Source organism: Aspergillus glaucus, assembly GCF_001890805.1.
Source record: "Aspergillus glaucus CBS 516.65 unplaced genomic scaffold ASPGLscaffold_3, whole genome shotgun sequence".
In the NCBI taxonomy this organism is placed as follows: Eukaryota; Fungi; Ascomycota; class Eurotiomycetes; order Eurotiales; family Aspergillaceae; genus Aspergillus; species Aspergillus glaucus.
The window spans coordinates 1-23,372 of NW_019170455.1; the positions used below are offsets into that span (position 1 = coordinate 1).

Sequence of the window (23,372 nt, forward strand, 5' to 3'; positions counted from 1 at the left end):
GTTACCTCAAAGGGACAATAGACGATGGCCTCACCTATGGTCCTGCCTCAACAACTTCATCAACAATCGCTTGTTTTCCAACCGGTTACTCGGACTCTAATTGGGCTGGTCCTAACTCGGGCCGGAAGTCAATCGGGGGGTATATCTTCCTGTATGAAGGATCCCCTATTTCCTGGCAGTCAAAACGCCAGACATGCGTTGCAACAAGCAGCAATGAAGCTGAGTACATGGCGATATCAGAGGCAGCAAAAGAAGCCATATGGCTTCGCCGTGTGTGTATTGAAATGCAAGTGGCCGGCCCAGACTCACCACCTATCTGTCTCCACACAGACAGTGAAGGCGCCCAGGCGTTGGCATCAACAGAAGGAACGAAACGGTCAAAGCATATTGACGTACGCTATCATCATATACGGGACCTACAATCATTGGCCCTGGTTAGCGTCGAGGGAGTGCGCTCCCAGGATAACCCAGCTGATGGACTTACTAAGATCCAAAGCACACCCAAGCATCAACATTTCCTTCACCTCATCAACATGGATCGCAATCATCTACATCCTACTTCGGATGGAGAATAGATGAAGGATTGAAGTACTTGAGGATGGGAAGGCATTGCCCTTTATGTACCCTCGATTTTTCCTTGGCACGCTAATTCAGCAAACCAATCATTGGCGACTATTTTGTTTGCTATTTGTTTTTTGTTCATCTGCTTGATTTTATATGCGATTATCTGTGTATTTAGAGCTTCTTTTCTCCGGGGCTCCCAGCTCGTGCGAGGGGGGGTGTTAGTACCCATCGGGTCACGTGTCTGACCGCCCTCGCTTTCTGCCCGGTAGTTTATATAGTTAGCTCAGCCGATAGGCCATAAACCAATCAACCATTCACCACACACCAAAAAATTTGGAATAGTCACTTGACGCGGCGGTTACTAATCGCCTAATTTGGACTAGTCGTCTGACACAAATTTTGGCCCACCTCAAGCTGACCTAATTCCTCTTGGTAGACTGGTTAAGTTACTCCAACTACTTACCCCAACTGCATCTTCGTTATCTATCATTGTACATGCTATCAGCCCTAATAATGCACCCGATTGGGCCGGCGCTAGCGGTGGACACCAGGTATATTAAGACCCGGTTGGGGTAGGAAGAATGATAAGATTGATTCATGGGGGAATAAAAATAAAAATAAGAAAGTCAGCGATGCAAAAACATACAATTACATATTAGGTACCAACATATCAGACCTTCAGCATGTACGGTAACGGAAGTCAACATGATCCTACATTCCTACTCTCCCACTCAGTCTTCAATTCCGGAGCATTCCACCAGCCGCTCTGCGCGGTTACGAGATGGTGACTCATCAGCGGTATTGGACGACAATAATTTCTAGTTGTTTCAGATCACGGTTACTTTGGTCAATGCAGTCCGAATGCTGATAATCGTTGACGGGAATGGGTCGCGCCTTCCGCTGTTTGGCATCCATTCCTATATCAAAAATCTTGTTTTCATGCCTTATCCATGTTCGAATACATGATTCTCATCTCTTTCATGGAGAGGACGGATGAGGCTGAACCCTGTGTTGGATGTCCTGAAGCATAAGAAGGGCGTTTTGTTCGCTGTCTTGATACGTTCGATTCTGCGTACAGTAATCTGTAAACTATCTGTCCTATGTTTACATGCCTTGAGTAGTAACCGTCGTAGCATTCGTCGTAGCATTCGTCGTGGCATTCGTCGTGGCATTCGTCGTGGCATTCGTCGTGGCATTCGTCGTAACATTCGTCCATCCCCCTAGGGTTGTCGAATTCAGAAAACATCTCCTCAATGTCACCAGTCCTTTGCTCCAGTCATTTTCGTGAGTACCTTGCCACTGTCTCTTCTATAAAGAGTCATATCCTAGACTGACAGATTCACTATGTCTCGGCATCACTAAACACCTTTACTTCAGAGCACTGCACCTTGAAAAACAACAGATCAACATGGCTTACAACGGCACCGCCAAAGAGACACAGCCGAAAACTTGGCTGCACCTGAACGGCACTGTGGACCAGATCCTCGACCGCTACTGCGTCAGCGAACTAGCCCGAGGCTGGCTGGTGTACGTGGATTACTCGGAATGGAAGAACTACCGCAACTGCTTCACAGACGATGCCTGGGTGCTTACCTGTACGTACAACACCCACATCCACTACCCATAAAGACACTCCCAGCAAAACCAAAAAAAAAAAAAAAATAGTGTGCAGCAACGGCTCCCAGCCCATTGACGACTTCGTCAAGAACTCCCAGAAAGGCCGCGAGAAGGGGGTCTTCATGGCACACCGCGAACTCGGCACCCTCGTCGACCTCAACCCCAGCACCAACCGCGCCGTCGGCAAGATGAAAGTCACCATCACCCAGCGCTTCATCGACCCTTCCACGAAGATTGAATATGACATCGACTGTGACGCGCGCTTTATTATGTATTGCCTGAAGACCCCCGTCCCTGAGAACGCTGGAAATCCCGTCCCGGGCACTGGACTGGGCCCGCGCGCGAGTTCGGGTGGATGGAAGATTCAGTTTGTGAAACTTATCTATGAGAAGGATAAGGTTGTCTCTGTGGATGGGAAGAGTGTGCCTACGTTTTCGAAGGAGGAGCTGGACAAATATGCGTATGCGCATCGGTATTTGGCGGCTGCGCGGGCCAGACAAGGGGAATATCCTAGGACCGACATGTCGACGTTGACTGAGACTGAGCAGTTTTGGAACATGTATCATGCTATCGACGAGTGGTTGAATGGGCATGATGTGTCAGATGTGAAGAAGACATTGGGAATTTGAGTGGATTTCTACAGGTATGGGCCTATACTACAGAGTAGTAAAGTAGTAATTACAGCTCAGTAACCAAGACAGAAAAAGCAATAAACGTGTACATCTGTTCACCCCTCATCTTTCCAGGAACTGCAGTCTTTCACTCTTCTCTCATCACTCTTCTATTATTCCCTTCATGCTCTCTTGATCCCTCACAGTCATAACTAGATATGCTCCATTTTCCCCATATCAAAGGTAAGCTATCATGGTGCAAATTATCAAAGGTGGCTACAGAAGCGAGAAATCCCTCTCGGTTGCTGGTAGCCAGTCAACTCTGGGCGGATATAGTGACAGTTTAAAATCGCACATTCAACCACAGTCACTATGGGGTCGTGTATAGGTCGTGTATATGATTCTCTCGATACAAAACTAGTCGATAAATATGAAAAGCTGTTATCCAGGGAGCTGGTGAAGGAAGGTCAGTGCATTACTCGAAATACGGAAGCTCTTAGGCTAACGAAGCCCTTTGCAGATAACTTTCCGGGAACTGTTAACGACCAAGATGACAGTTAATTAGATAGACGCAGCCGTCTGGAACAGATGAAAGCTATTACAGGCAATGCCTCAAACGGATAGACGAGAAACAGATCAGATACACCGTCACTGTTCATGAGTTTTGCCTGAGGAATTCATCGGTGTCGCAGTCAAGGCATCGCCTGAAGCCTCCTTGGCCTGGGCTGGTGTTTTCGTTATCCTTCCTATCCTTACTAACCCCAGCGCATCGGCTCAAGCAAATAAAGAGGGCTTCACGTATGTGATATCTCGTATGCGATTCTACATCGCTCTAGAGTCTCAGCTACTCCCCGAGAACCAGAAGGGGAGACTGATCTGTATCAAGAACCTCGAAGAGTTGATCGACAGCGACATGAGAAAAATAAACACTATCGCTTCCACAAAGAAACTGGAAGGGATTCGTTATTCAGCCGGCGATTTCATCGCATCCATGCATAACATGGAGGCCCTGTCGCAGAGACAATTGGAGGTGCTGGAGCAGACCCGCGACATTGACAAGGAAATCGCGACACATGTTTTATCCCAAGATGAAGCCAATGCCATCAGCTATTTTGGCTTACAAACCGTGAAACTGGCACCTCGTACGAATGGTACAAAAACCGCGTAAAGAAGCGAGTGCAATGAAAATGTGAATGGTTCTTGTCCCGCCCAGAGTACAAGACTTGGGAAGAACAAAAAACGGGACTCCTGTTTGTTTTTGCTGATCCTAGCTGTGGGAAGTCCGTTTTGGCCAAGTTTCTGATCGATGAAGGACTCCGGCGAGTCAGACAAGATTTGCTATTTTCTCTTCAAAGACTCGGATCAGAACACCTTGAATCAGGCATTGTGTGCTCTACTGCATCAACTCTTTACTTTTGATGGTCGCCTGATTCAACATGTCTTGCCGCAGTATAGAAGGAACGGTGATGACCTGGTTAATGTAACTGATGCCCTTTGGCGTATCCTATGGGAAGCCAGCAGCGAACCCAGAGCAGGAACAGTGGTCTTTGCTTTGGATACACTGGACGAGTGCAAGCCCGAGGATATCCAAACCTTGGTGATGATGATTGAGGACAAGCTTTATGACCAGACTCGCGAGTCAGGGGTGATAAAGTTTCTTTTCACCAGTCGACCGTACTGGGAAATTATGACCTGGTTCAATAAACTAGTCGCATTTTCCCCCTACATTCACATACCAGGCGAAGATCATTCAAAGGAAATTGGTGAAGAGGTGAACCTTGTTATATCACATGAGGTAAATGAATTGGTTCGGACTAAGGTGTTATCTTTGGAGAACAAGATGAACATCGGAATTAACATTGACCAGTCAGTGATATTTGATTAGGAAATAAAGCTTGAAAGTGATGTTGACTTCAAGACAACCCTCCGGCATCTCTGGTTTATTCATCTCAGTTCATGACAATAAAATCTCGTTTCTTCATCAGACTGCCCGTGAGTTCCTGATTGCAAGAGAAGATGAGCGCCGTGATAATTGCAACCAAGCAACGAGTTGGAATCACTGCATCACTGTCCAGCAATCCCACGGTTGTTATGGGGTTCTCGTATGAGCCCAAGGGATGACAGTTTGGCCAAGGCCAGCACGGAACACAACCAGCAAGGGGTCCATAACAGACTATTAGTGACCCCTTCGTACAACTCCTGACATCCGAGGGGGATCACTGGGAATACTATCCGGAATGTTGTTCCCATACGAGCATAAAGACTGCTCCCGCCTCTGCTCTGTTTTGTTTCCTTCTTCAACAATTCCTTCTTGTATAATGAAAGGGTAGCTTTAGGTTAAGACAGCTTGAGTCCAACCCCTAACAACGGTGTCCTCGCTGAAAGTTGCATGTTCTACATTGACACGCTATCGAGGATAGAGAGGTCCACATTCCTACGGTGCTCGGATTTTAAATGGACGGCTCATATTCGTGACTGAAATGGAGCCTTGTGGAGGGATATTGGATTGCATTTTCAAAATTTGCAATCCATCGACTGACAAGGGGTCGTCTTGGCTGAATGTCCACAGGGATAAAGCTTATACATTATCACGCTTTCGTAAGCCCAAAATTGATACAATATCGAACTCTGTTTTCGTCGCTTCGCGTTTCGGTCTCGCCGGGGTTCTGGAAAAGCCTCTTAAAACCAATGGGTTTTATATTAAGGTGACGAGCGCCTCTGGCAATACGGCTTTGCATTTTGCTGTCAAATCAGGTCGTCCTGCCGTTGTGGAAATGTTGCTACATTCCAACAGCCTGAATCCAAACGCACAAAACAAGAAAGGCAAAACAGCTCTATCTAGTACAACGGATCCGGATATGATTAGTGTCCTTCTCCAATCTGGCAAAGTCGACCCTAATCTGTGTGACTTTTCTGGACAAACGCTGTTTCATGATAGTGTACATGGTATTTTATCAAAAAGAAATAGTAGCACTATTTACAAATTACTGTTTGAGTTGGATGGGGTGAGCCCGGATCCAAAAGATGAATCCGGCCGCACACCACTATTCTTTGTAGCACTGTTTGACAAGGAGATCATTGTCAAGATGCTGCTTGAGATGGGAAAGGTTAATCCTGAGTGTGAAGACTGCTTTGGTTGGACACCACTTCAGTGTGCTCAAAAGAAAGAGAAAAAAAAGGACACCAGGCTATTGTTAACATGCTGTGCAAGTACATGAATGACAAAGATGATACAGATATGTTGTACAACACGTTTGCAAGATCCACCGGTGACCTATTGTTGCCTTGTTGGGCATTCTACGGCTGGTGTCGGCGATTCTTTGCTTAATTCGGTTCCTGGTTAGTAAGGGACTGTCGGGGATGGGGTTGAGCTCTAGGAGGACCATTCCATCGACCACATGATAGACCAAGACTTCAGGTCGATTTAGTCTCTTTGGCAGGTTTATAAAGGTGCTCTGACGACTTATTACAGGAGTACAATCCCAAGCTATCATCACGATGGGAGAGGTGTGAGTTGTACATATGGTCAGTAGGATATTGCTTGTACCTATAGAGATCTTCCTGTCCAGACAAGCCATACAACATGCCTTGTGTTTTCCGATGCAGCAATTAGATCCCTAGTTTTGCTCGTACGGTACTAGGAAACAGGCTATATACGCTGTATTACTGGTACATAACAGCTTAGTATGCCTAGGGGGAAGTCGTATAGAAAATCCACTCAAGGAAAACAGGACATAAACCGCACCGATGCCAGCAAAAGCCCAAGAACCCATGACATGGCACCTCACCCCGCAGCGTCCTAGATAAACCCAGCCAAGGTCGGTCCAACAAGAGCGCTAGAAATCAGTACATAGGCAAGGGCCGTTTCTCCTTTTTCGCCAAGGGTATCCGGTGCCTGTGCCTCTATATCCGAGACAATGTAAGTTATCTCAGTGGTGAGGCGTCTGCATAGCGGACATGCATGAGCTGAGAATTGCCAGTAATGCGCATAAAAAGCATTTTGTCCCTGATAGAGCTCGTGGAGACGACTCGGAGACAGACGTAGACTGGGGTGCTGACCAGGAAGGCAACGCCAGCGAGATAGCGTCTGGATGTTTGTTATCGGTCATTGATTATTCCAACCACGGCTTGAGATATCCAGCCTCCTGAATGACCCCCGAGAGGTGGTCGACAGGCAATTTGACTATATTATCGCCGGAGGTGGTTTGACCGGCTGGACCGCTGCTGCCCGACTGACGGAGAACGCTGATATTTCTATTCTTGTTACTATCATGACCAGGGTTCTGTCAGAAATGAGTACCACGCCACCATTGTCATTTGATGTATGTCTGATCATTCGTCCTGTTATCAGAAATGCCTTGCGGCTTGTTCTCCACATATATGGGTTTGATATTCGCCGCCAGTTTGGGGAACTACGATAAACGCTGCCATTTAGGGTAAATTTAAGATCCCGGCGTAGGACGGACTAAGACCGAAGTGGGGACGGGTCTATTTCGGCGGGGATGTTCGGGATTCCATAACCACGCTCAGGCTGGATTCTCTGTGTTTTACAGCACGAAGTGCTCGATAACCCTTTTAGGTTATTCGATCCCGACGGGAACCCCCGATCAGGTGATCGGTACCTAAGCATAATTACCGTTGGAAATGGTCACCCGGTCCCATTGACCATCCAAATGTGCTATTGCTATCGGGTGCGAAGGGCCGGTTACCGGTGTATCAGGTTGTATAGGGTGTGTTGAGCACCGTTATCTGCGTTAGGCTGGTCTGCTCGTAATAGATATTTAAAAGAGCAAATGTCTCCAAGTTCAAGTGTAGTCAACAGCAACTTCAAAGCAAAATTCAATCTCAAAGCTCAGACTTAAAAGTCTAAATCATCCTTCTTTTCCCAATTACAAAGACGTGTCTTTGGCACTTTGTTTCTCGCAATGTCATTCTTAAGGAACTTCTTTGGTACTTCCGCTGCTGCGGTGAAGGACGAGAAGAGCCCTATTCGTGCTCTGCCCGCTTCCTGGTACACCTCCCAGAGCATGTTTGAGCTTGAACGACGATCTATCTTTACCCGGAAATGGCTTCTCACTACCCATAAGCACCGTGTCCCCAACGCCGGTGACTGGGTTCGATATGATGTCGTTGGCTATGAATTCGTCATCCTCAAGGATCAGGAAGGAAGCATCAAAGCTTTCCTCAACAACGATCTCTCCCCTTCTATCCATGTGCACATTGACCGAAATGGTTTCGTCTGGGTCAATTTGGACGCTGGCGAGGTTCCCGAGGTTGCCTGGAAGGATGACTTCGACGGTGTCGATGAGCAGCCCCGGTTCGACCACTACAACTTCGAGGATTATACATTCGACCACACCTGGGATATGGAGGGCGACTTTAACTGGAAGATTCTGGCCGACAATTATAACGAGTGCTACCACTGTCAGGTCGCTCACCCTGACATCCCCAAAATCGCCGACCTCAACTCCTACTATGTCAAGACCAAGGACGGCCACATTCAACATTACGGCGCGCAGCGACAAGACCAGATTGAGAAGGGCTTCCGAATTGCCACTACCTACTTCTGGCCTAATGCCTCTTTCAACGTGTCGTAAGTAACATCACTCTCACTATGCTTTGGAACATTGCTAATTTTATTCCTAGTCCTAACTTCTTTTTCATGCAGCGATTTACTCCCATCAGCCCAACCAAGTCAGTGATGCGATACGAAGTCTATCGTCACAAGAACGCCAGTGACGAGGCCTTCAACCTCATCAGCGACATGTACAAACGAATCATGTCCGAGGACAAGTACCTCTGCATTAACAGCCAGAAGAACCTCAACGCCGGCGTCTTTATCAACGGCGAGCTTCACCCCGAGATGGAGAAGGGTCCTCTGCATTTCCAGAAAACTGTGCGTGATGTCGTTATGGAACATCGCAAGAAGGAGCAGGCCGCCGACCACGAAATCTGGCCCGCTGAACAATGTCTTCCCAAGAACGCTACCGTCAGCCACGACAACATCACTTTCCACACGGTTATGGACGGCTGCAGCATGGAGAAGGACAATTTTAATGAGCCCTTGAAAGGCAGTCTTGCTACGACAATTGCTGTCTAGGGAGCTGGTGGTGAAAGGATAAAGGGAGAAGGTCCATTCGTTGTATAATTTGCCATTTGTATTTCTTTCCAGCATTGCGCTTGATGATGATGATGATGATGATTATTTAGAACTTAGTTTGCTTTAGCAGAATATAGCCATGTTAAAATTGATACGTTTCACATTTGATTAACTGCGTCTGAACCTCAAGAATGTGTTGATTTATTGCCATGCCGAAATTGATTACCAGTCTTGGTGTCACCATTTCCCATGATAGGAGAGCAGATGGATGAAACAATCTCTTCCTAGTGAGCCACCATGGATCTTTCGAACCCAGGTCAAGTCGATTTCATATCACGATTATTAGGTTATATAGGCTATCTGCTGAGAGTACAAGTTTCTTGTTCTCCGCACCCATCACAACATTGACAGGACATACATCGCGCATTTTCCACGAGGGAAAACGCTTGAGCAATATTAAGATAGTACTGAAGACGTCCACTTTGACCGTAAAAGATCAGCCAAGAAGTTAAGACGCGTGACACTTGACACTAATCTAGGTCTAATACTCTTGGTTGGCATCTTCGAAAGTCAAGTCCAAGGAGTTCTTGTTCTGGGTAGCATCCTGGGCGCAAGACGGGACGGTATCAATGATAGGAAAGGCAAAGTGGTCAACAGTACCCTTCAGAGCGCGGATAACTGCAGCAATGGTCTGAGTTAAAGTAGTAGTCAGGCACAGGAGGCTGTGCTTACCAATGGGGGTATTCAGAAGCCGCTGGTGGACTTGAACGAACTATATATGGGTTACCACCAAAAATGGACATAGAACACAGTTTGGATAGACTTATACTGCAGAAAGCAGTGCAGATTCCCTGCTGGTCGGAGTCACTGCATCTGCCTCAGTAGCTGATATCAACAAACGCCACCATCCAAGCAAACAAAGAAAGCATTTAGCGCGGCCACACAACCCATAGATAAAGCCCCTCTTTCCTAATAGATAGATTCCTTTTCTCTTTTTCTCTCCAGATTCAATATTCTCGTCGATGGCTACACTAGTTTAGATAGGAATATCCATTCATTATTATCTACTGGTCTGAGTCCGTGACACCATCAAGTAGCCGCCAAGTCTATTGTGGTATAGTGCCTAGCATACACTGAGTCTACGCCTGGGCTAATTTCTATAGATTATGACCATGTTGATGGAGCATGTCTGATGGAGCAACTGGATTGAAAAGGTTGCCATTCTAGATTTGACATCTACATTCCCCATTACTATGCCTGATTTCCATTTATTTTGCTTGTGACCCGAGGTCACCATGCTCACCCTCCACCACCACAGAAAACACCCAAGGTTATTGCAGACCAAATTAAAAGCATGCTTGGACAAAGAGATTGCTTAGATCTGACAGCGCGTAGGCTTGGCCTGAGCATATGCATAATACCATTATTGATTTGTTATAGGCCGGTTTCTCATTTCACCTGAGTTCAGGGTTCTTCTTGAGAGGAATAAAGATACAGTTCCAGCCCTACTCCATCCCAACTTGAATCTCCAAGATCGAATTACTGCGCTTGCTTGAAAGCAAAAGCTCTTTCAATATCCAGAAGGCACACATCTTGCAGGTATTTTCTCAGCCTATGCTAGACATCCAGCCAGTATGGTGCTAATCCCATATCTACATCCCAGGGGTTCTTCGTGAGTATAGATTTGACAGGGACAAACCTCATAATCAGTGGATTTGTGATGTATACTTCTTTGATGAAGAGAAGACTGTGACGGTCTGGTCATGTGTATACCTCTCACGTGCTGGAAGCGAGGGATATAAGTCTCGTCAACGCTGATAGCACATCCTTCCTCTTCTTCTTTCCTCATGTTGATTATTTTTGTCGATAGCTACCTAGGTAGAACCCATGAGAAGGAAGTTCCATTATCCTAGCTGAGCTCCGTGACACTGTTGAATATGGGCATGAAGCCATTGTCAAGGTGTTGCTGGAGAGAGGCGCTAGGCCTGGTCAAAAGCAGCTTTTGCAGGCCGCTAAGAATGGGTTTGAGACCATTGTCAAGCTGCTTCGATTTAAACAATTGTCAAGGGCTCAGAAGCTAGCAGATAATAACGAATGATATTCCTTGTGACGGTCTCGAGCAATATGAATATATTGGTAGGCTATCTGACGAAATACTAACATGGAGAAGGAAAGGGAAGAAACCATCAGCACCAGACAAAGGATACTACCTACTGTTCGTATGCTTCTCTTGTTGGAGGGCTAGGGTTTTGCCATTTGTATGGTCGTTTGTTGTCGTTTGCACTGTTGACAATTGGCGCTGGCCGTTGGTCGTCACAACCATAGAGTTGTTATCCTCTGTGCAATCTACTTTCTTCAACTCTATAATTATTTTGTGTAATAATGAATATCATCTAGCACAGGTCTTGAGTAACCTGTGTATACAGTCCTTCCTTTATCCTAGCATTTTTAAACGATCAGGGAGTGACCCAAGATGATGCAAAAATCATTTGGCATCTCAAGTAATGTTCCTGTCACGGCTTCGGACCAGTAGATAATAACGAATTGATATTCCTATCTAAACTAGTGTAGCCATCGACGAGAATATTGAATCTGGAGAGAAAAAGGGAAAAAGAAATATATCTCGAGGAAGAAGGGATTTTATAGGCGTCAATACATCTGAATATCATTTGTGAAATAACAGTTTGAGAGCACACATTTTCATATGTCATGGGTGATTTGCCACCAGATTTGACCAGAATGTCTTTCAGCATTGCTTACTGATATAGCACGCAAAATGGAAAATAGACTTACCAGCTGGCTTAACTACTATGATTGCGAACACTTCCATCACGCAGTTAAACAGGTCCAACAGTGTACAAATGTTGGTCAGGATCATGACAAGCATCACTGGAGTAGTGGTAGCATCCGCATCTAGCAAATGCTGTAGTGTTGGACAGATGGCGATTCTGGAGGACAGATGTTGTGGAAAGCTCTGTTGCCGCCACTTATTCGCAATCCCTTCAACTAAAAAAAAAAAAATTTTGACGCCCAGACGCAACTGTGTGGATGTATTCAACTCAGTTCTATGTGTGAAACCTGTAAAATTGTATTCTGTCATGGGCTCGATAGCTAGTACGTAAAATAGATAAAATGAATGCTATTCATGTCTAGACTAGATAACCTAGTGAGAAAGCGATTATATATTGGACCCCAATAGAAATAATATGTCATCAAGATTTGCGTTGGTTGGGTAGGAGATAGTCTCTGACATGTCTATATCAGTGTCAAGCACCGCAGAGGAACTCTGTATACTGTCTAGAGATGCCTGTGTCTCTTCTGGTTCTTGGAACAGCATATCATCTCGTTCATTGTAGTCGAAACCCCGAAAGGCCGTTGATTGTGCATGCTGGGGTGCGCTGTTGCTCTGATTCTGTTGCTGAGGTGTGGAACTGCTTGTCTCTCCTGGCGGGTAATCGGCAGTGCCGAACGTCTGAGATAGACCGATATTGGAGGGTATTCCACTGAGATCCAGGCCCTTGCTCGGGGCTATACGGTGAAGGTAGTTATTGCAAATATGGAAAGCCCGACGAGCGGCCTCATCAGACCCCCCAAGGCAATGCAGCCAGTGGAGGGCTTTCTTTGTCGCAGCAAGAACAATTTCAGGCGATTCAGAAATCCCAACAGCGCCCTCACCAGTCTCGACATTCGCACCCTTCTCAGCCCTCGTTGGCACTGAGCCAACAGACATATGTATAAGCATAATTATAGTGGCCTGCATCAAGAAATGGAGGAAACTCCACCATGAGGTGGTGTTATAGACCCACCCCGTTTCTGTCTGATCTGGCAGAATATTGATGAGCGCTAAGGACGCACGGAGGCATGCTAAAGCAGTGTTGTTATGAAACTGTGAATGGGGAAACCTAATGCCGCTCTTCGAATCAATTTGTGGGCGTGTGAGGCAAGGCCGGTTAAGGACAATCCGGGCGCTGTAATAGTGCAACGCCAACGAGACTTGGTAACATGAGTTACTCCTGGGGAATGTATTACCATGAATGTCTTCAAAGGCCAAGGAAGCGTGTAAGCCAGACAACCATTGGTCCATCTTCTCACTGTAGACGCCAATGCGACTCTTGATCTGAGCCCAACCATCTTGAAATACGTCAGTACTATACACTCGATTGGTGATGGCGTGCATGATCAAAGACAGATCTACTAGATAGAAGAAGTAGAGAGATGGACTGGATGCAACAGATTTCAGGCACGCCTGTTGTGCTTCAATCTGTTCGTGGCGCTGACAAATAGTCCACTGGATGCCACAGCCCTGGGCCAATGGTTCATTGCCAAACTGACTGACACCAGGTACCCCATACTCCAAAATTCCTGTGGGCAGCGGTGGAGGTGCAGAGCAGGAACCATCCCCAAGGCAGGATACCCGGCCCGTCATGACAGAGAGCAGATGTTCTAGATGAAAGATCGACCACCACAGCCTTTTCCGTGACTCGCTTGATTCTGAATCAAATTTGTTGCTCGTTCGTCGGAGGTTGAGTCCTAATGCGATGCCCGAACGTGCGGCAATTCCGATCATTTTCCATGATATATGAGTTTGTCAGATATGCCAAGACAACATGCGCAGAGACAGTTTCTCTGCAAGCGGCTTTTTTGGAACTCATACCTGTTAATTTGTGACACAGCCAGGAAGTAAAACCCCATAAGAGCCTCGGCCTGCACTTGTTGCAGATCCTCATGGTCGTAGAGGACATTCTCTGAAATGCTGAGGGATTTCGCTCGCGCAAAGAACATGTTCTCATCAGAATAACCCCGTGCACCTTGTTTGGAGTGTCGGCAGAATCTACTGCTAATCGTAAGGACCATGTTAAAAATAGCCAACCATTTTCTCCCGGGATTTATGGGGCTTCCTGAGAACAGGCGGTTGTACTGTTCCATGAACAAATTCTGTCGAATGATAGGCATGGAATGATGGACCTTGTCGAAATAAATCTGGAATAACTGGTCTGCCAAGGCTTTTGGTGGTAGGACGAAAGCATTTCTCACTTCTGGATCGGAGAGACGGTCATGATCGAGACGGTAATTCATGGAGGCGATGGAGTCGTCACCACGAAGCAGGTATTGTGGAGGGGTCTCCAAAGAATCCTCCCTCTGTCTTGTTGTGCCAAACTCCAACCGTTGCATCCACGTAACTTCGGAGTTCTTCCCCATGTACCCCGTAGCCCTGCTTTCTTCGCTCCGATTGAGATCTTCACTCACGGTACCGATATCATCCAGAGAACCGATCGACGACGAGGATGAGGCATCAAAGGCATTGTTTCGATGCTCACTCTGTTTTGCAGAAGGGTCCTATACAAATTAATCCTTTCTGACTAGTGTGCAGTAACACAGGAGAACAGACACACGTTTAGGACGCTGGCGATTCGTTTCGCAAGGAACCCCCCGATCCGATGGGAAATATCCTTAAGCAATTCCTCGTAGGCTTTAATTTTCAGGTTCGCTGACTCTAGTTGCCTCTGCACTTTAACAGCTTTCACTTCGGAATAAGCACATGTCGCCAGACCCTGGGCCTGGCACTGAGCGCACATAGGCCGATTGCCGTCACATTTCATTTTTCGTTGTCGGCAGGTGTCGCAGGCTCGAGTTGTACGCTGTTGCCCTTCATTTTCACGCCTTTCGCGCCTCAGGCGTTGAATAGGGATTTTCTGTACCATCTTGACCCAGGGAGCAACACAATGCTTGGGTGTAGGGAAGTTGAAATTCCGAAATATGGCTGTATCGACACACAGTGATGCCTCATTCAAGCGTAAGGAAGATGGGAAGTGCAATGTGATTAAGTGTGGAAGAAGATCCGATTTCGGGTGGCAAAGAGTTTTATCATTCAACAATGATTGATTCAGAACATGTGATGCGTTAAAAATATTGATGATTGGAGACTTCCAGTCGCTGAGTTGTCCCCTAGTTAGCTTTACTGGGTGTCACCGGCATTAACAACTTGATGAAAGTCAAGATGGATTAATAGTCGGCCCGATAGACGAAGCCGGGCCACCGCAGCCATGCGTTTTAAATGGCTAAGCACTCATTCTATTATTAGCAACGGTATCTATAGCTATCAATATCACATCCTTTCGGTAGTTTTAAATTCTTCATATATAGCCTCGTGTAGTCCGGATTATCGACTCCCCGATTCCCCGATCCCTGAGCTACCCGCTTCAACAACAAACCGGTCTAGTATCGGCTATTATACGCCTGACATCAACATGATATCACATGATCTAGCAATTATAATTGCACATAGTATAAGAGAGTTGAGTCCCCAGTGACGGCTGGTGCTGCCAGTGTCACTCATTTAATTATGTACTCAGAGTAAGTCCACAATTTAGGTCTTGTAATACTCGGGAATACTGCAGCGATGGTGGAGAACTTTCGCCTGTTCTTCGAGCTCCTCAGAGAACATGTTGGCTCTCCTTATTTGATTCCCTTATCCATTGATTATTATATTCCTATTGTGCGGCACTGACTATCCCTCCAGGTGGACCACAGTGACCTGGCCATCTTGGCTCGCACGTGTCACGAATGGAATGATGTAGTCACCCCATATCTGTACCATACAATACAGTTTCATAACCCAGGGTGCATTGCACAGAATGACCCGCTCCAGCTGAAACTGGATACCTTTGGGGACCCTCGGTTCACCAACCTTGTGCACACCAAGCAGGTATTGGTCACAGGATCGTGGTACGATAGCTACCACGAGATTGACTCGATGTTGGGCTCCCACGAGATTCTTTCGCCAGCGGCAAGAATGCTTAGCAACATCATTACGTCCTGTATCATCCGGATGCCGAATCTGAAAGAGTTTATGTACTTGGCCCCCGTGCGTGCGTTCATGATCCTCATAATGGGTCCATCGGTCCCGTCATCACAGCCCTATTGTCAGCATTGCTAACTGCACCGAACAGTTGGGACCTATGCATATCCCCTACTCAGTATCTCGTCACCACCGTGATGCACGCACCGAAACTGGAGACTTTGCAGCTGCGGTTAGGCACTGACAGTACGCCCTTGCCGTATTTTCGCCCGTCGCTAAAGTTTCAGCCTCCGATCAACGTCGGGACCTTGAATCTGATCCAGATTGACGATGAGCCGGTCCTGCGGTCAGTAGGCGCGGCTCTTCGGACTGCTACGCATCTCAAAGAGTTGACCATGTGGGCTGATGGCGATAGCATGCTAAGCTTGAGCGAAGTCTCCAGCAGCTGGCGTGGCTGTCTCCCATTCGAACTAACGTTTCTAGACCTCCGGGGTTTTGTGGATTTGGGAACACGGCCATGTGCACTGTGGAACTTGTTTTCACCGGTCAAACTGATGGCATTGACCTTGCACGTCGGCCCCGATTTCGATGTTGCTGACTGTTCAGAGTTCTGGGAGACATCCGTCGTGGCCGAGCTCCGGCCCAAACAGCTGTCCACGAACCTGGTGGTACATGGGTTGAAGCAATTTATCCACTCATTTAGCGGTCTGGAGGCATTTAGTATCACATCTCCGAATGTCGCGTGTCGGCCGGAACCGCTCCCCCTTCTCCTAGACGCTCTGGAGGAACAGCATTCGACGACACTAAAGGTGCTTTCAGTCGACCCACAGGGCGCCCTGGCGAACCATCTCCTGGACGATGAAACGCTCATGCAAATGCCGACCCGGTTCACCAACATTGAAGAATTCCGATTCGGAATGCTTCACACTCTCCCGGTGAAGATAGTTCCATGGTTTCTCCTCACAGATGCATTGTTAACGATTATGTTCTAGCAGCATGTCGTCCAACCAGTACTGAAGTTACCCCAAATCCGGCTGCTCCATATCAACCTGGGCGACCATGCTACGGAGCGGAGTGTTATCAGCCTGGAACAATATCTGCTCCAGGTACTGCACGAAGGCCTAGCCAAAAATCTCAAGTACGTCATTTTCGATGATGGCCCCCTATGTAAGATCCTGCGGGAACCGATCCGGATGGTCGAGGAGACCATGCCGATCGGGTACATTCACGATACCTTTCTGTTTCGAGAAAAAGTCTTTGGGTGGATTGGAAGGACATAGTAGACCCTCCAAAGATGCGGGCAATGCATAACTTGTCGATGGCAGTATAAGCTATAACTAACAACTAAAGTGATTGATGGATGGAATCGGTGTGATGATCAACTGCTAATGGCCAACTGCCGGTGCTGGCAAACACTGCATATGAGTAAACGGCGAGCCTTAGCCCTTCTGCACGTGACCGCACGATAAGTAGATATTTTTCCTTTGTCTTGTTAGATGGTTTCTTTTCTTCTTCTTCTTCTTCTCTAGATTCGATATTATCGTCGATAGGCTACCTTTTCTAGATGTGAATACTATTCGTTTTATCTACTAGCTATCGAACCCGTGACAAAGATGTAGTTATGTTGTGAAACTGGCAGCAGTTCTGGCAAAAGATGGAAATGCTCTGCTGGGATGTTTGACTTGTGGATGTCTTCGGTGCAGATAGATGAGCTGGCAGCAATGATGATGGATCTGGCTGTGAATGGAGGGAGTGAACAATGGGTAGGCCATAAGGTCATTATGGAGAGAGGGAGGGAGTTGACAAAACAGAAGTAGTAATACATAGGTTTGAGAATATACAGCCACTCAACTCCAGGGATCTAGGCCTCACTAAGGATTAGGCAAGATGAGGAGGACTTTCAACATCATACAAACACACATTCAACACCGCTACATTCGTTTGACTAGATTGCCTTTTGGAATTTATTGATTTGGGCGGTATTGAACGAAGGGGAGTGATGAGGATGAGGATTAATAGTGAGACCGATATCCAATCACAGTGTTAATATGGCGGATATCCCTGGTTATATATACATGAAGAGAGGGACGTTCTTTTAGAGCAGCAAAAGACAGGCAGGAAAGAGAAGACGACATTAATTGCGAAGACAAGCAGATACTGAATCATTACCGGAATCCACATCATTGACCCAGCTCGCCTTTACTTTTGGCATGTTCGAGCTCAACAGCATACTCGACAGCGTCAAGAACAGTATCGCAGATCTTTGCAGGAGGATAGCTCGGGGTGTCACCATCCTGGTAAACACCCGTCTTGACCAGGACGGACACCCACTCGGTCTTGCTGACCTTGTTGGACTCGTTGGTGCCGCGGATGTCCGACTCGGGCGTGTCACCGACAAAGTAAATGGTGCGCAGGGGCTTATCTATGTTGTGGCTATCCTTGCGCCATTGCTGAAGCAAGCGCGTAGCAAAGTTATAGGTCCCCAGTTGCGGTTTTCCAAATGCAATGGCCAGCAAATCCTTTCCTGTTATGGCTTTGTAGACGGCCTCAAGGGATGCCTTGAGGGCGCCCATCCCAATACGACACTGCTCGTGCGAGGTAGGCCAGATAACATCATTGTGGGAGAAGAACACCGGAGGCCCTTCATTTCCCGTCATGGAGCGTCTACCCAGGTGCCCGTTCTGGGTCATAAGGCAGTCCAGAATAATCTGTTGATCACCCGCCCAGTCCCTGCTGTCTGCAAAGACGAAGATAGCGTCGATATGTGTATTGTTCAGGTCCCGGAACCGCGAGTTCTTGTATTCTTCATCGGTCAATCGACGAAACGGTGTCGTGTCGTGTCTCGTCTTGATGATGTCTCCCGGAGTGATGACATCATTGAATCCATAGCCTTCCGCGACGATTCGGCATTTTTCACCCTCACCTCCGACAACCAGGACGGTGTGATACTGGTCGGCCATCTCACGCATCGGGGTGTGGCCGCAGATGAACTGGCCAGGGGAGATATCTAATTGCAGTTGTTGACTGAGATCCAGACATCGTTCTTCTTCTGTCTTGCCTCCGCCATTTGTTACGAAGATGTAGGGTCTATAAAAGAAGAAGGAAAAAAGAAAAGTCAGTCCATGATAACTTGGGAAAGAAAATGATGGGGCAAACAACAACAAAAAAAAAAAAAAAAAAAAAAAAAAAAACATACATCTTGATCCCATAAGGATTATCCCCATTCAGGTATTTCAATGCCTCAATCCCCTCAGGGAGCGGCTTGCCCCCTTTCATGAGAACCCCATCGATATCAAACGCGAACGCAATCTCGTCCGACACGGTGCCGGGGGGATTCGAGACGAGCGAAATGCCATCCTCCGAAGGCGCATTGTGATATTCAAGGTGCTTCTTTATCATTTCCGTTGCCATTGTGTTGTCTTCTTTCTGTAGGCAAACAAGTATCGTGATAAGGAATGCTCTGAGAGGCACAGACGACGTTTACATAGTAGTCCCGCCGTACAGGACGGCTGTGCTGGTTTGGGAATGCATACAATAACACAGATAAACCAGTTTTTACCTTTGTTGATGTCATAGTGGAGTTGCCACCCCAGGAACGAACAAACATACATCGCACAGGAAGTATATACATATGTAATTAACATCAACAGTTCATCAAGTTGAATCATCGGGCTGGGAGAGAGATTCTGCAAGAAATGCAAGTTATCTACTTGTTTCCTGCAGTGAAATGGTAAATTGCATGTTGGAGGCCTACCTTGTATTTGCGACACGGACATCAAAATCGCCGTGAATGGTCTCAAGAACGGGGAAGGCCAGATGTTTGATTTCTAATTCCATTCTGATTCCCGCGGCGTGGCGGAGAGCGGGAAAAGTGAGTAGCGAGTCAACATAACCCCCGATATATAACGTCCCTGTGGTGGTTTCCAGGGAGCCAGGATTGACGAGTTTTGGGGTATCGAGCGTGGTCGAGCCGGCAGCAGTCACGCCGGAGAGAACGAGTTCCAGGCTTTTATTGTTGTAAACGGCGGAGAATTCTTCGTAGGTGGTGATTTTGGAGAGATCGGCGACTCCCAACGAGGTGTGATCCGAGATGCTCCATTTGTCCACTTTCTTCGTGGCCAGTGGGCTGACATCCGTTAGGCCCGGGGTCTTGAGAGTGACATTGCCGACCTTGTCCAGGCCGTCTCCAAAGTCTACCATTTTGAGCTTGGGCAGGCCCTCCCAGTCAATGGTCACCACCTCTCTGAGGGCCGGGGGGCTGAGGGTATCCAAGGAGGGGAGGGACTTCAGCTCAAACCGATCGTCGATTGAGCGGAGGGTTGACGACGAGATCGAGGTGACGGATCTGTTGCTGTAGTCAGTTGAATTACCGCAGACCAGATGACCTTGAATCTCCTCGAGGCCGTCCAGGTTCAGGCTCCCTTGGAAAGAGTCATCGATTCTCACATCTCCAGCGAATGTCTTGCAGGATTTCAGTTCGTCGGCATCGCTCTGGTCGCTGATCTCGATAAAGGAGGAACACTCTGGCCGAGTCAGTTGGAATCACATAGTATTAGCATATAGTATTAGTAGGGTCAGTTACTTACTGTCCTTGGCCAGGGCAAAGTCGGCAGCAAGACGCCCAGCAGAACACTTTCACGCCAGAAATGCATGGCAGTCCCGGGTTGCACGGAAGACAAGCAATTCTCAGCTAACTGAATACGGAAAGTGCTACGGGATGAAGATACGAAAGACGGAGAGGATGTGACATGCATAAATAAAATGTGTGTTGGGCATAGTAGTACTTAAAAGGATGCTAGCTGCATACCCTTAACCAGTTATCTTGACCAATCATATCTCAGGGAAACCTTTTGCGAAAAAAATCATGTTCTCCACCAAAACAAAACAAATTCTCAGTACAAGATATCATTCCAAACTGAACATCACCATGGTTAATCCATTCGACGAACCCGACAACCTCATATTAGGCGGACTTGAGTACACCAAGTGGGTGATGTGGGTGTAAATATGTACTAAATTATATACCTACTGTATGCATCAAACTATCCACATCAAGCCGCGCTGCCAAATCCAGAATCTCGCGTTGATCAAGGCCAACCATCGGATTGCCCATGAACAAGTCCCAGCTAGACTCTCCTTCTCCTTCTTGATCAGGAACAACTGCAGAAGGTACATTATCAGTATTCCCTCCTTCATCATTTATGTTAGTATGTTGCTGTGGTGGAGATTGAAAATGAAGAGCACCGGATGTCAAAGGCGTCATTATCTGCGCCAATTGATTGAGCTCCACTTTTCTCATTGGCGCTACCACATTTCCTTTCGATATCATCCGGTTCAGGATACACTCGACGTCGTGGCTCCAGGTATCATCGGGGAAGAGCCATGGGGCGATTGCACGGAGTAGCTGAAGGACAAAGGCGGATGAGAATGCATCTTCTAATTGGAAAGGAAGAAATGCGTCTGTATTGTTGCAAGAATGGATGTCAGCTAGCTCCGTATATGGAGAAGTATACGTGAAAGGAGGGATACCCATCAAATCCTCGTCGCATAATATCCGGAGCAAACGGAGGATGTTCTGAGCTGAGTCCACACAGGACTGCATGAAAGACGCTACCTGAGGCGAGAGAGTGATCGACCGCAGACTATTCCTCCCAACCTGGTCTATGTGCATATGTAGCGCACACATCACCAATGGTCGCGTCGTGAGCACCGCGCACTTGTCAGGCGTCAGTGTTGAATCAGTGGATTTCGAAAAGTGATCACTCACATGATGATATGAAAGTATCAACCAAATCGCCGTTCGCGACGCCTTGCTCACAGACCCTTGGAAATGTGTGTCTAGCAGCGCATTCAAGTCCCGAGAGAGGTCCGCTAAGTCACGGAGAATATTTTGCATGCTTTCCATTAACGAATAATCGAATCCTTGGCCCACGCCATAAACAGCTACACTCATCAGTATGAAAATGTTTAAAAGAATAAAGACATAGCTCACTTGACAAAATGCGAGCCATGAGACGAGACAATCGCACATGGAGAGTCATGTTCCAGCTATCCAGAGAGTCGCTCGTCTGTGACGGCAGCTTGGCCGTGATGTCTTCATCACGTATCGAGCTTGGGGCGCCTATCAGGGCTGAAAATTCTCGGTCGAGCATGTATACTACCCAGAAGGTGATGTTGCAGCGATGCGAATGTTGAGCTCCTACCACGTCCTCGGGCATGTGTCGATGCCAGCCTTCAATCACACAAGAGCGCAGTGCTTGTCCGATCTGGAGTTGGGAATTAGTTTCATCAATTCACTCATGTCGACTGACGTGAAAATCTCACGTGTTGGAAAGCTGCTACTCGCATATCAATAGCCTGAAAATAAACAGCAGCCAACGTTAAAGCTTGGACGGAGAGCAACGGGCTAGGATTCAACCCTAAGCCTGGAAGCAACGACATTGCCCGGGCAGCATACTGACACCCAGCCGGGCTACACGATGCGGCAGTCTGACCAGTGAAAGCCTTTCCGAATGCGAGAATGAGCAAGTATTGTGCATACCACAGCCTAGACTCACTAGCCTTGGTCGCAGGATTCTCGTAAAACTCGTGAAGATTCCGGACATAATCCGACTCATCGATTAGATAGAACAGCGGCCCAAAATAGAATTTGACGTTGTTAAAGAGAAACAAGGCGTAATCTAGCGGAGGCAGATTGGTAACCTCGGGAGCCTGATCCGGTCCTAATGGCTTCCATTGCAGTTTGAAAGCGACGCCATCCAAGTTCCATGGATCAGGCGGACAATTCGCTTCGGGCATGTGTTTTCCTATTAGGGCAAGGACTCGACGACAAAAAGACCATGACGAGGATGGTCCCATATACCCTAACTCGGTTAACATTGAGCCACCTTCTGTCATTGCGGAGAACCATACAATATCGACCGTCCGGCGATTTGGCAAAGGTATAATCGGTATCCACCAGCGGATTCTGCCGGAATGCAGCGCTTACTTCGTCTTGAGGCATTTCTGTCTCGGGGCCGACTACAGAAGCTGGTCAGTATACTCCCGACAAGCGATGGGACGTGCTTGCTCCTACTATCGGCCGTATAACCCTCCTGATCCGGCCTCTCTCTTGGAAAAGACCTCTGCGAAAATGTACTACCGAGACCAGTCCCTAGTCTATGGCTGCCACTCCGGTCTATAGTGTGCCTTGTGGGTGTACATTGCTCTCCCAGGACCGTATCATTACTACGCCGATTCTCGAGTTCTCGAAGATAGCTGCAGATTCTTAGTTCAGGACTACAATGCATGTAAGGAATTCCTGCACAATTACCTTTCAGGAATTGAAATCCGACTCTCCTCCATCACAAAATGACAAGGCTCCTTTCGACGGTCACATCGTGCGCAGGGCTGAGACCCGGAGCACTTGACCTTCATGGACCTACATCTTTCGCAGCTGTGCATCGGTCAGTCCTCCGATCCTGCATTCGATCAGAACATCACTGTTACTTACGCCTTGGTACACTTTTTGGTCACTCTTGCTTGGTTTCGGTTTGACGGTGGCATAGTAAGTTAAACATCGGAGGGCGATAGAATGGAGACTGGTCGGAAGGCTCGTCCGATGTGTCGGAGCACGTCGGAGGGGAGATGACTAATGCATCACCTGACTGAGGGGGGCTTACCCTAATTGGTCGAAAACAGG

At 47.3% G+C, this 23,372-nt stretch overlaps 9 protein-coding genes across 9 annotated transcripts; 5 read left to right on the forward strand and 4 right to left on the reverse strand.

Moving 5' to 3' along the window:
• Positions 1-419: 419 nt before the first annotated feature.
• ASPGLDRAFT_42539 (uncharacterized protein) lies at positions 420-889 on the reverse strand. The gene has a single exon (XM_022545624.1). It carries the CDS (start codon positions 791-793, stop codon positions 617-619), a length of 177 nt encoding a protein of 58 aa, XP_022404202.1. The 5' UTR covers positions 794-889; the 3' UTR covers positions 420-616.
• Positions 890-1,867: 978 nt separating this feature from the next.
• Positions 1,868-3,051, forward strand: ASPGLDRAFT_42540 (uncharacterized protein). Its single transcript, XM_022545625.1, has 3 exons — positions 1,868-2,159; positions 2,230-2,824; positions 2,883-3,051. The coding sequence occupies exons 1-2, from the start codon at positions 1,973-1,975 to the stop codon at positions 2,808-2,810; spliced, it is 768 nt and encodes a 255-aa protein (XP_022404203.1). The 5' UTR covers positions 1,868-1,972; the 3' UTR covers positions 2,811-2,824; positions 2,883-3,051.
• Positions 3,052-3,107: 56 nt separating this feature from the next.
• On the forward strand, positions 3,108-4,773 carry ASPGLDRAFT_79332 (uncharacterized protein). Its single transcript, XM_022550014.1, has 3 exons — positions 3,108-3,258; positions 3,485-3,943; positions 4,148-4,773. The coding sequence occupies exons 1-3, from the start codon at positions 3,165-3,167 to the stop codon at positions 4,675-4,677; spliced, it is 1,083 nt and encodes a 360-aa protein (XP_022404204.1). The 5' UTR covers positions 3,108-3,164; the 3' UTR covers positions 4,678-4,773.
• A 739-nt stretch (positions 4,774-5,512) lies between these two features.
• ASPGLDRAFT_97795 (ankyrin repeat domain-containing protein) lies at positions 5,513-5,986 on the forward strand (the record flags this gene model as incomplete). Its single annotated transcript, XM_022550616.1, has 1 exon — positions 5,513-5,986. A coding segment is annotated over one exon (474 nt), but the record flags the coding sequence as incomplete, so codon positions are not given.
• Positions 5,987-7,589: 1,603 nt separating this feature from the next.
• ASPGLDRAFT_42547 (aromatic ring-hydroxylating oxygenase subunit alpha) lies at positions 7,590-8,924 on the forward strand. Its single transcript, XM_022545626.1, has 2 exons — positions 7,590-8,385; positions 8,439-8,924. The coding sequence occupies exons 1-2, from the start codon at positions 7,718-7,720 to the stop codon at positions 8,890-8,892; spliced, it is 1,122 nt and encodes a 373-aa protein (XP_022404206.1). The 5' UTR covers positions 7,590-7,717; the 3' UTR covers positions 8,893-8,924.
• A 3,039-nt stretch (positions 8,925-11,963) lies between these two features.
• ASPGLDRAFT_42548 (Zn(II)2Cys6 transcription factor) lies at positions 11,964-14,847 on the reverse strand. Its single transcript, XM_022545627.1, has 3 exons — positions 14,286-14,847; positions 13,547-14,229; positions 11,964-13,469 (listed from the first exon to the last, which is right to left on the reverse strand). Exons 1-3 carry the CDS (start codon positions 14,592-14,594, stop codon positions 12,071-12,073), a joined length of 2,391 nt encoding a protein of 796 aa, XP_022404207.1. The 5' UTR covers positions 14,595-14,847; the 3' UTR covers positions 11,964-12,070.
• A 406-nt stretch (positions 14,848-15,253) lies between these two features.
• ASPGLDRAFT_54885 (uncharacterized protein) lies at positions 15,254-17,244 on the forward strand. The gene is made up of 4 exons (XM_022548106.1): positions 15,254-15,337; positions 15,413-15,744; positions 15,843-16,626; positions 16,684-17,244. Exons 1-4 carry the CDS (start codon positions 15,293-15,295, stop codon positions 16,969-16,971), a joined length of 1,449 nt encoding a protein of 482 aa, XP_022404208.1. The 5' UTR covers positions 15,254-15,292; the 3' UTR covers positions 16,972-17,244.
• A 627-nt stretch (positions 17,245-17,871) lies between these two features.
• ASPGLDRAFT_118918 (uncharacterized protein) lies at positions 17,872-19,090 on the reverse strand (the record flags this gene model as incomplete). Its single annotated transcript, XM_022539999.1, has 2 exons — positions 17,872-18,778; positions 18,888-19,090. The coding sequence occupies 2 exons, from the start codon at positions 19,088-19,090 to the stop codon at positions 17,872-17,874; spliced, it is 1,110 nt and encodes a 369-aa protein (XP_022404209.1).
• Positions 19,091-20,555: 1,465 nt separating this feature from the next.
• On the reverse strand, positions 20,556-22,905 carry ASPGLDRAFT_163744 (fungal specific transcription factor domain-containing protein). The gene is made up of 7 exons (XM_022542553.1): positions 22,767-22,905; positions 22,604-22,711; positions 22,016-22,554; positions 21,684-21,957; positions 21,459-21,634; positions 21,221-21,407; positions 20,556-21,151 (listed from the first exon to the last, which is right to left on the reverse strand). Exons 2-7 carry the CDS (start codon positions 22,692-22,694, stop codon positions 20,709-20,711), a joined length of 1,710 nt encoding a protein of 569 aa, XP_022404210.1. The 5' UTR covers positions 22,695-22,711; positions 22,767-22,905; the 3' UTR covers positions 20,556-20,708.
• Between the last annotated feature and the right edge of the window lie 467 nt (positions 22,906-23,372).